This window comes from Passer montanus, unplaced genomic scaffold (genome assembly GCF_014805655.1).
Source record: "Passer montanus isolate IOZ18808 unplaced genomic scaffold, ASM1480565v1 scaffold6, whole genome shotgun sequence".
In the NCBI taxonomy this organism is placed as follows: Eukaryota; Metazoa; Chordata; class Aves; order Passeriformes; family Passeridae; genus Passer; species Passer montanus.
In genome coordinates this window covers 9,475,481-9,491,543 of record NW_024371037.1, presented here as the reverse complement: position 1 = coordinate 9,491,543, position 16,063 = coordinate 9,475,481, and the positions used below count along the sequence as shown (strand labels likewise).

General features: G+C 38.1%; 1 protein-coding gene across 1 annotated transcript in view; it reads right to left on the bottom strand.

Moving 5' to 3' along the window:
- Positions 1 to 4,539, bottom strand: part of TFEC (transcription factor EC) — an 88,827-nt gene extending 84,288 nt beyond the window's left edge. Inside the window, exon 1 of the mRNA XM_039726983.1 lies at positions 4,339 to 4,539. Coding sequence (XP_039582917.1) covers positions 4,339 to 4,539 — 201 coding nt within the window. The remainder of the gene's footprint in view (positions 1 to 4,338) is intronic.
- Positions 4,540 to 16,063: the final 11,524 nt, after the last annotated feature.

The following is a 16,063-nucleotide window of genomic DNA, read 5'->3' as shown; positions in this document are numbered from 1 at the left end:
CTGTGCTCAGATGTGCAGAGGTGTGTGCAAGAATAGACATAGCAAAAATAAAAATGCCTAAAAAAAAATGAAAAAAATTATGAGGTATATGGGAGAAAGAATAGAGGCTGTGGACTTTAGACATTGTAAGGTTAAAAAGATTAAATCTGTGAAGTGTGAAAAAGAAAAGAAGAAATGTTATGAAAGTCTACAAGATAATGAGTGAGCCTGAGGATCTTACACAGATCTCTCCACTTATTTCCCACTTACTCATCTCTTTTGGTCTCCATTCTGCTCCTTCTCATTCTAGATCTTCCAAATTGCATTTTGTTCTTTTTTCCAATTCCCTTTTCCCTGGTATTTATTAACCCTTTCACATAATTTTCCACCCTTCCTCTTTTCTATATACTTCTTCTCATGATAGTAATACAAATGCAAAATCTAGGTATTTTCTTAATATTAAATGTAAGTATTATTTTAAAAATAAAAATGTCATAGCCCCTAGAACTAAAAATTAACATACTTTAAGTGACTGCCATGAAACAATCTGCAGAGACAGACATTCCTGCTGCTACAAAGTGCTTCAGCAAAAAGTCTGGGAAGACTTAAGTATAACAACCTCAATTACTATACTGTGGTAATTTAACATAAAATTAAATTTTAACCATCAAGCATTATCTCATAAGCTAATTTGAAGTGGAATCAAGAAATTTTGAGAATTCTATACTTTCTCGGAAGCAAAAAAACATAGAGATGGAATGTATTTGACTGTGTTTATGACAAAATGCAGATACATCCAAGCTAATTATCTAGATTTTTTTTCCAGTCAACAGGGATAAAAATATCACTTGGAGGGTGCGATCTGTCTTATTTTAAAGTATATGCCTAAGATAAGCCAGATAAATTGGATCTTAAATGACCTTAATTGCTCTAGGAGAGATTTAGATTTTATCAAGACAAATTTCTTTGCAGAAAGTGCTGTCAAGCACTGGAACAGACTGCCCAGGGAAGCGGCAAAGTCGCCATTCCTGCAGGTATCTAGAAAAGGTGTAGGTGTGGCACTTAGCACAGGGTTTAGTGGTGGCCTTGGCAGTGTTAGGTTAACAGTGGACTTGATGTTCTTTAAGGTATTTTCCAACCTAAACTGCTCTATTATATTCCATTTGATTCTATCTTGTTAGTTTGTTTTAAATGATTGTTTGAAGAAAAAGAAAATACTAAAATTTCCACCAAAACTAATATTGGACAAAAAAACACTCCTCGAGAAAACAAATTTTCCTTCAAAGGGAATTCAGTATTTAAGGTGAACTTTCACTAATATAGTGGAACACTCCTGAGGAAAGGGCAGCAGGGTGTAAACCTTTGACCCGTGACTGATGGAAAGAGTTCCTCACAACATAGTGTCTTTCACCTTATCAGGCATTCCTTCAAGAGCAGAAGTCACTTTTTGAGTTACAAATGGCATCCTACTTTCATCTGGATTTTTTTCAGAATCTTCAATCAGGATGTTTGCTAAAGCCAAAGCTTCTTACTTTATAGAGCTTACAAATACTGCAGGGAAAAATCTGGTGGCTCTTTTACCACCTTGGGTATTTCTACATGTTAACCTGGCTTCTTGGACAGCACAGGTAACTTCCCTCGATCAACATAAAAATTAATCTGACTCAAGATTTTGTGTCACAAAGAGAGGTCTCAGTCTTCAAACTCTTTCTTGGGCCTTTGCTACTGTTTTTAAAGGACCAAACTAACCCTTTCCTGCTGCTTCTCAAACCCTTGATCTCAAAGACACTGTTCTCAATGGCCTTCTATGGTAAATCTTCACCCAAAATGGATTCCCCATCATTTCTTGCTCTGGGCAACTAAAAACTGCTTTAAGACATTTTTATCACTTGACTGCCATGCAAACATGCTACATCTGTGAACACAAGAACTTCTGGGCAAAGAAAATTTCATACTTTCTAAAAGGTACAAGTCTCCATCCTTACGTGCTGTTAACCGCAAGATCTCACTTTTTATGTTATTGCCTCTCAGAGTTTTGTAATCCCTCCATTCTTCTCAACAAATCCCTTTCTCCTTCCAAACAGCCAACAAAGACTTTGCTGAGAAACCTCCAGTAGAAAATTTACTCAGTAGCAGTAAGTCTTGCTACAAGGCAATGACAGTGTGTCCCTAACAGCATGCTTGCACCCCACACAGGTGAAAAGGAATCATGTCTAGAAGTCAATCTACCTATAGGTACATAACTTAAAACATCACTACTTAATTATGGATGGGACACAATTTCTTGTCCAAATTCTGAGACCTGCCATGAAAAATACCTCCAGTCTCATGATCTTCTTTGAGCTCTTCTGGACATGTGGCTTCCTATCTGCCCTGATTTAGGTGCAGGAATATTTTCAGTTTCCTCTTTTTTTTCCTTTGAGCCTTGCTTTTCAGTAATATGTGACTTTCCATACCTTTTTTATCTTTTACTTCTTTATCTTATTCTCTCCTCTTATTTATTTTCTCAACATTTTTCCTCAGCCATTCCAGTTTTCCTATCTCCTATTTCTTTCACCATTTCTCGCTCCTATCTCCCCTTGCTTTAAATTTCCTCAGCCCCCTTTTCTCAATCTTTTCCCACTTCTATTTGCATCACGATTTCCAACCTGCAAAGAAATGCTATCCTCACAGGCTCTGCAGCACCCTTTGATCACCCTCTAGCCTCTGCAGCAAGCTCCTCCAGCAGTTGCAGTGCTCCAGTTAACCCAGAGGCTCCAAGGAGGCTGAGAGGGACTTGCATTGCAGCAGGAAGCAAAGGGGGGCTAGCATTGCCCTGAAAGGTGAAGCAGAGGGGGCCAGTTTGCCAAAGCAGAGAGACTGGCAAGAAAATATGGTGCCAGCCACATGCTGCCTCATTCATGTTCCCCCAATTAAAGCAGCCTGTAGGGAAAGTAGCATGCCACTGTAGTGCACTGGTGTACTGACCCCTCCGAGTGCTTGTTAGTGCTCACCATACTCAGCATTTCCTCTCCCTGATTGATAGGACGATATGTGTGTGTATGGCAGAGAGCAGATTCATTACAGCACATTAGCCAGACAGGCAGACAAATGCCCACAGGGGCAGAAAACTGTAAGGAATAAATAAAAACTTTATTATTTTCTAAAACTTCTTTTCCCCAGGCTACAGTGAAGAATACTGGAGGAACGGGAGAGTGGAGGGAGCCCAGAAAAGAAAGGGAGTGGTGAGAACTGGAAGGAAAGTTTATTAGCAGTCAAAGAAAGGTTTAAAATATTCATTGTTGGATTCAGAGTTTGAATCTCTATTTATATTTTTATATTTGGTCCCACTGCAAACTAGGAAAGAAAGGTTCAGTGCATCAGATACCAAGTTATCAGAACATTCCTGATGTAACACGTCTGAAATGTCTGAAACCTGGCTGCTTCACTTACTGAAATTTATAATTCCTCAGTTTTAAAAATGAAAAACAAACTAGTACCAGCCTTTATCAACAGCTGCCACCATGTGGTATTTAAAATACCACAGCTACTTTCAAATAGAAAGAAATATGGTGGCATCATCTAATCTGTCCAGTGTCAGGTTTTTAGCCTCCACTCAGTAGCTCACAGCTCACAAGAGGTGATGTAGCTGTGAGGCAGCTCTGCACCCCTGCATACGCTCTGCCAAGGCCAAGGAGCAGATAGCCTGTGCAAAATTGTCCTGGACACCACAGCCACTGCACCAAACCACTTGCCCATAAGCCATCCTCGGAGATGGGGAACCAGACCTCAGTCCAGAACTGCCTCAGGCTGTCAACAACAATGCATGTAAAAAGTGCATTCCCAAATGGCTGGTGCCAAAACCTTTTCTGCCAGGCAGAGATTTACCAGGGTGCACCATCCTCTCTGCCCCTGTCATGAGATGCTGGCTGCTCTGACAAGGAGCAAGAAAGCAAACATGGAGCTGCTGGAATCTGTTCTCACTGCCCACTGGCTGGATCTTAGCCTGTCTGCTGTCTGGAAATACATTGTGGTGTTGAAAGAAAACTCCAGAGACATTCCACTACCCAAGAGGAAGACAGAGGACAAATTGTCAGCCCTGGACCATTAGAGAGTTGATCCAAAGATTGATGATTTAAAGAACATTATTTGAGACAGCACAGGGACAAGACAGTTTAATACCTTGGTATTTGCTTGCTTGAGCCCTATTTATTTTTTTTAGAACATGGTAATTCCAGCAGCTTCATCCTCACCTCTCTCCTGATTTCATTTACGTGCACTCCAAAATGATCTAAACGTGTTACAATTAAGAATACCTTTTGGCAGATAACACAACATTCTGAAATCTGCTTTGTAAATATCTACTGGTAGTATAGGTACCTCTGAGATTGCTGGAGCTTTGTCTGATGAAAAGTGTGTTCCCACTGGAAAAAATCCATTGAACGCAGGATACTGTGAAAGTGGCATATGACACTGTGAATAATGTGCATGGGCTTCTTCTCGAGGGTGCTTGTCTGGCCACTTTTGATCCTGTAGCTTTCCTCTGAGCTGAAACTGTAGTCCAGTAAGTGCCTGCAGCATTGCTTTATTTCTTCCCTTCCCACTATTCGCAGAGCTGAAAAAATCACTATAAAACACACACACAAAATAGAAGCAGCAATTTAATTTCTTGAACAATGTACATCTACTATTAAAAAAAAACAAAAAACACAAAACCAAAACAAAACTTCAGTACAAATCCAAATTAATATTATGGTTATTGAGCACCCATAAGAACACAATCCTTAACACAGTACTAGAAAATAAAAAGGAAAAAACAAAAAAGGAAAAAAAAAAAAGATGAGAAGAAACAGTTGGCATTCAGTTAACAATCATGTTTGGAGGTTTGTGACTGACTTTGTTATTCCAAGGGAAGCCAGGTACCAGGCTCTTGGGATTAGGTACAAAGGCAAGAAAAAAGTGGACACGTATGAATCTCAAAGGTGACTGCTGGGTTAATAAAACGGTCTGTTTTCTGTTCACCCACTCTTCCTCTCAGTGTGCAAGTACATTAAAATATGTCAAAAGGAAAGCCATTTGCTGGGGAAAAATAATTCAGCTAAAAGTCCAAATTTCCAGCTGGTATGTTGCCTTAGTGTGTGCATGTGCGCTAACAAAGTGACCCACACATCTCACTGGATGAAAGTTGGTATCCTCATTAAAGTAGAAACAAACACTTGAAAACAGGAACAACTGCCAGTTAAAAAAAGGACCACAATTGAAATGAGAAGCCTTCATTTTTCCCCATTCTCTTTCCCACTTGCTCTATAGCAGATACTATATATATATATTTAAGTAACTGCTTGAAAAATAATGAAAGAAAAACTGATTTTGTATGCAGTAACCATTCCCATTTGCTGGAGGAATTGCATTGCTAACAACCATTCACATTATCATTGTGTGTTTAGAAGAAGAAATATTTTCACAGTCCAGTTTCTAAACTGCTACATACAACACAACGGTTGGCTCCTGCAAAGAGCCACCCTTTCAAAAGTGAGTAGCTCTGGGGAAGAAAACCTTATATCAGAATTGCTCACACTAGAAAGTGATTGCAGGATCAACCTCCAATGCATTAAAATAAAAGCACGTTTATAGTGGCGTATGCTGCCTTTGCCCCAGGAAACACAATGAGACTTGAACACAGTCACTAATTCACTGCAGTGTGAACATTTCATATAACATGAACTGCACGAGACATTAGATCTTCCTTGGCCCAGGCCCTGACAGAAAGCACTATTAGATAAACAGAAAGCAAAATGAGGGAAGTGGTACACCACAGTGTGAGCAGACTTTTGTTTATTGATGACATGATTTTCCCTGGGGGTGAAAAGAAAAGGAAAAAAGAGTAAAGAAGTATTCCAAAATCTCTAGTGACCTCAGCAGAGTTTATTATGATGAACCACAGAATCCCATCATGGGTGAGGTTTGAAAGACCTCTGGGGATCATCTACTCCAGCTCCCCTACTCAAAGCAGGTTCAGCCACAGTATGTTGCTCAGGGCTGTGTTGAATTTCAAATATCATCAAGGACAAAGATTACACAGCCTCCCCAAGAAAACTATACCAGTGTTTCATCAAGCATACACAAAAAAAAAAAAAAATTTCTTATGAGGAATTAAAATTTCACACATTTCAATTTGTGCCTATTGCCTCTTGGCCTATGATTGGGCACCACTAAGACCCTAGCTCCACCTTTTTTCCTCTCCATCCAGTAGGTGTTTATACACATGAAGGTACTCCTGAACCTTCTGTTCTCCAGGCTGAACAATGGAAGCTCTCCCACCCTCTCATAAGTCACAAGTTCCAAGCCCTTCAGCATCTTTGTGGCCCCTTGCTGACTCTAGTACATCCATGTCCCTTTTGTACTAGGCAGCTCAGAACTGGAGCAACATTCCAGCTGCAGCCTCTCCAGTGCTGAGGAAAAGGATCACCCTTAATGCAGCTATGCAGTGTGGTTTCTGATGTACCCAAGGAGAGGCTGTTGGACTTTCTTTCTGTTGAAAGGGTATGCTATGGGCTCATAGCCCAACAAAGTCTCCAGGACCTTCTCTGCAAAGCTGCTTCCCAAATAGCCACAGATAGAACAAGGATCTGGTTTTTTCTTTCAGTGCACCTTCAGTTAAGGCTCTGATGTTACATATATCACAAAAACCACAGCACCCTCTTCTAATAAATACAAGCAAAAGGGAAAGCTGAGGAACAGTCTAGCTAACACATCTGTGCTGATTCAAAATAAAATGCAAGTACTATATTTCCTAACTGCTGATGTCATTCCTTAGCCTCGGAGTTCTTCCACACAGGCTTTGATCCATTGTGCCTGCATTATTTACCAGCTCTAGAGGTACGTGCATAGTCAGCTCCAGACTAAATCTCAGCAAAAACTGATGGCTTCCCATGTGCCCAGAAAGACACCTTGCTCTTGTACCAGAGCATCAGGCTGCCTTAACCATGGAACCAGCTGATGCTGCTTCCCAGCTGTTCTGCAGTGTGAACCATTTCTCTTCCTTACCTCCCTGGCCCTCTCTCCTGTTTTGGAGAGACTACTTCCATGTGAATACCTCTAAAGTTCTGAAATATGAAAAATGAGAAGCTGGCTGTACCTGCACCTTCCTGGTCACCAGTCTTCTCATGCCTGTTTGGTGGTCACACTTGCATACTAAAGACCTAATCTTGCAGTCCTTTTGCAAACTAAACTCCCCATTGACTGATATGTCTTTTTATTAAAAAATTTACTGGATATGCAGAGCAGCAGTTCTGAACAAAGGAATTTAGTCATTTTTCTTTTAGTTTTCCCTTCTAAAAATGCCCTAAGGCAGTCATCTATTTCAGTCAATGGAAGGCTGAAAGTGTTCAATCAAAAAAAAATCTATTTTTGCGCAATAGAAACATAAAAGACATCTAAAAGCTGCAAATATTATTTTTGTACACATTGAGGACCAGATGTCTTCACATTTCATTGACCTTTTTGTTAACTCTTTACTTGCCAACTTTTTTGCCTGGAGCTACTTTTGACAGTGAAGGAATATGTGTTTATTAAGGAATACATACTTATGATTTTTTAGTTACATTATTGGGGAAAGAGGAGGACAGTTATATACACAAACATTAAGTATAAAAGACATAGAGAAACTTCAAACATTCTTCCATTTATAAAATATTCATTTATCTCTGCAATCTTACAATTAAAAAAAAAAGTTTAAATAATATTTTGAAACTGAAATCCAACTTAACTGACATGGTTTGCACAATATCTTACAAGTAGCCTAACAAAGTAAATAATAAATCCTATTAATTTCTACAGTAATTTCAAATACAGTTTGCTTTATTCAAAAGTGATTAAGTAGTACCAGGAATTTTTTTAAAAATCATGCAATATCTTTTTCTTTTATTCTTTATAGTTTTGGGATTCAAAATTTTTTAGTCAGACCACAAATTCAAAGAATTTCAATAGAAAAAAAAAATGAAAGCTCTGTTAAAATTAAAACTACATATAAATTATTTCAAAGCAAAAAGTATCACAGGAATTTTGCATGAAGGTTAGGTTCAAGTGAAAGGTAAATATATACTGGTTTGGAAATATTCACATATAATCCATTATAGCCTTAACTCCATTCTGTAGCAATGTATAAACATGTATTTATGTTGGTAGCAGTTTAGCCCTTACCACTCCAGTAAAAATAGATTGATGTTTAAAAATTCAATATACTTTATGTAATGTGAAGTCTGGCTGCTTTCTAAAATTTTTTTAATTTCCAGTTTGAGTAAAATATATGATTCAGAAATTCTGAAAAAGCAAGCTTTACACTCTACAAAGGGCATAGGGAAATAAATAGGATGAGTTCAAATACTAAGTGATGAAGATAATGAGCAAGAAGGCTTTCTTGAGAACTGGAAAGATAATTCACTAAAACAGAATTTCAGCAATGTGGAAAAGGTAAATTGATGCAATAAAAGACAGGAATGAGAAATGGTCAGATAGCTGCATTTAGGTAAAAGGGAGGACACTAAGGAGATTTGGAAATACAAATCCTGATGCATCACATTATGACTCAGACAAAAGCCCTGCTGTAGAACACTAACACCTAAGAATCACATCTAGAATAATCTAATGAGTGGTACATACCTTTTTGAGCAGCCTATACCAGAAAGATTAACAAAGTGGAAGGAAATTAAATGAAAGTAAACAGCAAGTGTTAATAAGGGACTTAGGATCTGACCTATGAAGAAAGCTGAAAAGAATTTCATGATAAATACTTCTAATATATATTAACATATATCATTCTACCATATATACTGTGCTTTTAACATTTACATAATAAAATATATAATACATATCATATATTTTAAAATATATGTTAAAAACATGCATGCCGAGAAAGAGACAACTATTAAAAGAAGAAAATAAGTTATTATTTTGGTGATATTAAGTAATTATGGTGATATTAAGAATATTAAGTAGAATATCACAACAATTCTTCATAAAAAAATATGGGAAAACAGGGATATATTGTTCCCAAGGAAAAAAAAATATAAGGTGATATAATCCCCACCACTTGATTTGTTTAAATTGAGACTTGGCAAAACATTAGTGAAATTATTGTACAGTAGGTCATGATCCTGTATTGGCAGGGGATGGACAAAATGACCTAGCAGATCTTTTCCCTCTCAAACTTCTTTGATTCTAAAAGACTCTAAGTCAGATGCTTCCATCATTTGTCTACAAGATCAGCAGAGCTAGAGCTACCACAGGGAGACCAGTAAGGGTGAAGGTGAATGTAGACTGGCTAATAAAATATCAGAAGCCCATAAAAGGCAAGAAATTCTTTCTCTTTTAGTGTTATAAATATATAAGTATCTTCTTTTCAGGGTTCAGTGTGAATGACTGCACAGAAAACCAAATTTTAAGACATCGAAAAGCAAAGTGCAGAGGTATCAGGCTCCAGCCTGATAGCAGCAAAGAAAATGTGCAGCCCCCTGCCATCAAGTTTTTGAAAATGCAAGTCTCAAAGGTAAGGGAGTAGCAAGATTTCATGCACAAACTTTTTTTCTCCTGACTACCATTCTCAAAGAAACAAGCTTTTGAATAAAAGTTCCTACCAATAGTTTCATTGATGCCTATCTATGCTATTTCTAGTTTTTCTTTGCTGTTTAAAAGTATTAGAAAATAATCCTTGAGAAATAACCTAGAACCAAAGAAAGCTATTTCATTTGAGGATGTTCAGGAAAAACCTGGTGACCCTGGTGACAATTAGGGTTTCTTGTCATGAAAGCAGGAGGTGATGACACACAATAGCAGCCACTGGTTATGAAGATCTGTTGTGGCCTGGGTCTGTTGTGAACACAGAGTCTGAGCACCATCCCTGCAGCTCCCTGAGGGCTTCCCACCTCCACTCTAGGTCAGAAGTGTGTTCATCTGCGTTGGGTGTCAGGCTTGCAGCATGTGAATGGGACAGCTAAATATTACTGCTTACATCCCCATTAAGGCTGTGTGTCACTTCTACAGAAGTGTCCAGCCTAGTGCACCAGTGTAAAAAGACATAAAGGGCAGCACCAGTAAGTCTCCAGCCATGACACTCAGAAGTGGGGGTGTCTGTGCATGTGGCTACCCTATTTTGCCTGCTTCTGAAGCTGAAGAGAAAGCCCTGTGATTTGCTGCTAGCTTTATCTGAGGTCACTTACTGCTTTCATATGAGGAAACAGAGAAGAGCATCTCTGGGGAGAGAACATGGAAAGGAGCACATAGGATAAAGTAACAAAGTCTTCCATAAGGTAACACCTACTTTTTATCTTTTCCAATGTATAACAACTAGATATTGTCACCTTTTCAGCATTATCTTAATGAGAAATAGCCTATACCCACTTGTATTCTATGACACTGTTGGTTTTAACTTTTGGCTGTGTTTTTGAATGTGTGCACGCACACTCATGTAAGAACAAGCCTATTTTCTACCTAAACTAAAATGCATCAGAGCCACCATCAATGTACAATCTAATTTTATTAGATAATATATTCTTGTGGTGTAATTCTGAGGAGAGTGTTTATGTAACAAAAGTTCCATGGCCTTTTGGAAGGGCATGTGCTCTTCAGTCAGCAAGGGGGTTTGAAAATCCCTCTTCAGTGCATCTTGCTGCCTTCAGCATCAAAGGCACATTCAAGAATACAGGATATAAGATCCCAATAATTCATTAAATTAATATTTTACACAATAACAGACATCAGAGACTATAATAGGATTAACAGAGAACCTTGAACCATCAGCTCTAGATGCCCTCAGCTGCCACAGCATTATCCAGTTTGTAAGGTGTTCCTTACAGTATTTGTCCCAAGGTCCTTAATATTACTCCATTCACCAGACTACCAAAAAAGAGAGTTTTCTGTTTTTTGAATCAAAGGCCATTCAATTTCTTATCCTGAAAAACAAACTAAATTGTCAATATTTTCTTTATTTTTTTGCCAATAGTGTATCTGCATATTGGGTAATTTTGCAATAATTTGTTTAATTACTCCCTGGTATCCTGCAGATTAGCAACAATCCATAGTTCATGACTGCAATACATTGCCTTATAGCGCTCAAAGTGGAAATTAGAACTGCACATGGCCAATTACTATATTCAAATGCTGATTAATACTGTCAATTTTCTTAATGAAAACATTAGGGACTATGAATACTGTGTATAGGCATCTCTTTAAAAATAACACATTTGCCATAAATCATCAGTCTGGATATTGACATTAAATGCATAGTTTGATTTGAAAAGTTACTTTTCAGCTTGGGACAACCCTGTTTATATGCTGAGATTTAGGTTTCCAGCTCACAGAGCCAAAACCAGATGTAAAAATTACCAGGACAATGGCAAATCTTCCATGTGAGGGCTTCTGGGAGCAGGCGATCCCACTGGGCTGGGCGGTTCAGCCCTGGGGAAGGGGCTCCTAATGGATGGATGAGGGAAACAAATTTCATTGGCAATCTGGAGTCAAGATGAACAATGTAACTTTGCAATTTAGGTGGGGTTGTTTTCTTCCATTTAGATGACCCACTAATCAATACAACTAATTGTGTTCAAAAAAGGTAAAATTGTGAACATTTATAATACAGCTTATAAGCTTCTATGCTTGAAGAACTGTGTGCCTCCATAACAGAAATCTATACTGACAATAAGGAAATAAACACAAACTCCTTTGATTGGTACACTTTATACTGTCAAGACACAAGAATCCTGTCCACCCCAAACAGATGGAAGAAGTAACCTCTCTGTCAGCCCACATTTGTGCCACCACATTGGGAAGTTCTTGTCTCAGTGAGGCAGCAAGATCAGTTTCCATTAAATGCCTGGACTGAATACGGACTAGAGATGCCGAGGAAGACTCCATACAGCCCTCTCCATCTTCATCCCCAGAGCTCACCTCACAAGGAACACCACTTTGCTGACAGTCTGCAAGCACCCTGATCAAAACTAGGCGTACTGCCAGCACAGTGACACAGGCACAGAGGCATCTCATTGCAGTCAAAAGGCATGACTGTGGTGCACTCCTTTCCACTTCCACCCAGAAACTTCAGCACCCACCTCAGGCTGCTTCCTCACCCACATGGGCCTTCTGCAGTCCTTTGGTGTCCCTCCAGTAAGAGCCTCAGTACTTCCTAGGCAATGCAAGGCAATGTTCTCTGTGACCTTTGGTAGAATATTTGTCTTTCAGATGAACAAAGAAAAAATTCAATTTCCAAGGCCCCTCTAATGAAAATACATTCTATCTATTCCTGTATGGAATGCAAATTCAGATCAGATACGTTTGACAGTCTCTCCTTATGCAAAGTATATCTAAAACAGTGCCATGAATCCATTGACTTCAACAAAGTACAAAAAGCATGGTATTTCATGAAATAATTTTTTTTAAATCATTGTTTGGGTTTAAGCTTCTTAACTATTCAGGGTTTTTTTCAGTATTAGAAGACCCAGAGCTTTTATTTCTGCATGCTATAATGTATGAGATACTATTGTATTCATAAAATTTGAGGGAGTGGGACATAAAAAAAAAATGCACATAATACTAACAAAATCTCTGTGTTGTATGTACAATCACACTGCTTGTTATGAGCTGCATATGAGAAAAATACATCTGGTATTTTTCCTCCATGTATTAAACTTTTTAAGATAAGCATTTAGGGAGGAAGTGAAGAGAAAGTAACACATTCAAGAAATGGGTATATACAGCTGAAAAAACTGCCTATGACATGAATAGTTATGGCATGATGTCCCAAGGAGGCTTGCACTCTAATACATTAACTGTGACCTTTCTACAGGAAAAAAATCCCAGGTCTTCATGATCTAGACCTTGGGCTAGCCTTGCAGCAGCCACCCACACAAATTGAGAGCAAGGCACAATCCTGTCAGTCTCATATTTTCTCTGAGAAGTCTGTAACAATGTGTGCAGCAGACCTGTTACCAAAAGCACAGTTGCTACATATTAAATCAGATGAAGAGCACAAAAATTCCTCCACAAACAGCCTGAACACACAACTATTCACGGAGAGTGTGAGTACCTGCTGCCCAGTTTTAGGTTCCTGATATTTCTCAACTTTTCAATAAGAGACTTTTCTGCTTTTGTGTTCTTCTCCATCTCCCTGTTCCTGTACCAAGGGGAGTCCTGGAAATGAAGATGAAGTATCTCTTTGATCTTCCTTTTGTGACCTTCAGCAGGCAAAAGATCAGCTGGGCAAAAAGTTTTTTCTCAATCTCTGCAAATATATGCTGCAGCAATGCTTAAAGTAATACAAGAGATTTGTTGCTATAGGTTAATTAATCCCAAGAAATTATATGTAATCTACAACTATTGAATCAAATAATATGATATAATGATTCGTCATCATCATCATCATCGTTATTATGTTTTACATACATAAGACTTTTCTGATCGTCAGTAGTCTGCTGGGCAAAGGTAAAATACCATTTTTACCTCATGGTAGAGCAATTGTTTTTCCAATAGAAAAATGGAAGAAGTTTTAATGTTGGCTAGTGTATTTTGTCCATAACCTTGCTCTCAGATGTGCTTTCTATACAGAAATATACACACAAAATTTGTCCAGGAAAGAGAACATTTCAACTAAAACAGTCAATAGGTCAGAAACAATCATATGGTTAACAAGTTTAGACAGTCTAAACAACAGATGCTTCTGTCAGGTTCACCAAAATACACAGATATTTTTAAAAGTCTTTTAATGCAGCCCATGTATTCCCTCCTGTTTCAGGATAATTTTCATTCTAATGCAATAACTTCAGACTTTGAGCATCACTCTTTCAGGGTGTCCTGTACTGAAAAATATATTTGCATGTTATGCCTTGCTAGCTTGCTCCTCATAGTAGGTGCTGTTATGGTGAGGAACATGGATGGATAGTCCCAGTGCTGAGTTATTTTATCATGTAAATGCTGATATATATTTCCTACATTCAGAGCTCACTTCTCAGGACAATTGAGCTCTCATAATTCTCCTTCAATCTATGATGTTGTAAAAGTTATATATGCAGTTGTGTAGCTTCCTCACTAGATAGTTATAATATCTGCAAAAACTGTCAAACTTTAACCTGATATCATTTTGTAACTACAGAAAACTGCTTTAGAGTGAGAAAAACCTGATAGTTTTGCCTTCTTCCTGTTTCACAGGTTTTTTTTTTGCCTTCTCAGTTCCAGAAGACTCATGGAATATGAATAAAAATGCCTATTTCCATGGAGCTGAAAGGACTTAGGGATTGTGGACTCCACACATAATTTCTTATCACTCATAGTCAAAACAAAGGTTTACATGCAAGGCACACATCCCAGTTTTAAAACTAGAATATGTGTCTGCAGTCTGAGAGAAAGAGAAACAGAAAAGTGTCTGAAACCTTTTTTCTAATATAAGTAGGAAAAATATCTTGCAGTAGATTGGAAAGAAATATAAGCAAATGTCACTTGACTTCTCATACTGGGTAAGTGATATGATACGTGCAAGGTAGAACTTCTCTCAACTCATCAGCAATCATGAAGTGAAACCCAAAGTGCTAGAGAAAAGGATCAAAGCTTCTGCCTACCCATAGCTATAATATTTAAATGAATCCTGAGTCCTAAGATTAGGATTTTAAACCTCCTTGATTAAGCTTCAATAAATGCCACCACAGATGCATAGTTACTACATTTAAGCTAACAGTTTGAGTAAGAAATTGGCAGCATTAGGCTAATAAGACCAGTTAGGAGAACCTTGTTCATTCTTTTTGTCTCACTATTTTTCTTCCCTCTGAATCTTTCTCTTCTCACTTATTCTCCCTGAGTAATATTTTTCTGTGCTGGACTTGCAGGGATAACAGGCCAATACTTTTTACTCAGACAGCTCTCTTCTTGTTCTTCTTCTGGGATACAGTTTCTTTTCTCACGACTGCCATGAAATGGAAGTTTGGCCTCCTAAATTACTGGATCTCAATGATAAGGCCATTTACCTTCACATATCAGGGCTCCCTCAAGCAACGTGCTGCCCTTGCCTCACTATACTGTGACTGTCTATTAGGTTGCTTCTGTGAAATTTCTGAAAGATTTTCTCCTCTTTCACCTTTCAGTCTTTGAGCATGAACCTGCAGGGCTGCATGGAAGGAATGTACAGAGGGCCCCGAGGACAAGAAGAATTACTCTCAAGGGAAGACTAAATGCCATCCCAACCATTCTCTGCTGACAGAACCAGAGATCAGTGCTCCCAGCTTGGGGGTCTAGAAATTAAGTGATTGATTACATATACACTGTTGTCATAAAATAAACGTATAAACGTCTGGGTTAAAACATATCTACACGCAAACACACACATACACACACACACACACACATATATATATATATATATATATATATATATATATATATATATATATATATATATATATATATATATATATATATATATATATATACAAACTGCTAGAAGAAATATCAGTTACCGAGTTCTGGAAGATTATTCTATATTAATTACAGCTGCTACCTTTTTCAGAATCCTTTGACTTAGGATCCTCCCTGTTCAACTGTCTCAAGGTACCCATTACTAATGTGTTTTTCATGTAAACACATTTATAAATGGCCTCTCCCAAGTACAAAGAATTTCCTTCTAGGAAGGCTGCAACCTGTGACACATGACAGCTTTTTAAAGATAAAAGCAGAGCTGCGCAATAGATTATAGAGTGAGAAACCCCATGGATGTGCTGAACCTAAGAAATTCATCTGGAATTCAGTTAGGGTATAGTTCAGCATTCCTTATCCTGCTGAAAGCACCATGGAATGGTGATTGCAATGAAACCCAGTGTTAGGGTTTTTGTCATTCAAACAATAACTCAGCAATGTAAAATGTCTCACAGCTCCCTATGGTGGTATGTTATTACATAATCAGCTAATTGTTTTATTTAAACATTTCCATAGTGGTGTGCAGCACCTAGACTGACCCTCTGTAAGCCTCACACTCATTAAACACTTTCTTAGGTCCTGACAAGAACACAAAGCATGCACAGCACAACAATGCAGTGCACTATGGTACATAGGTGTATACATCTTCTTGCCA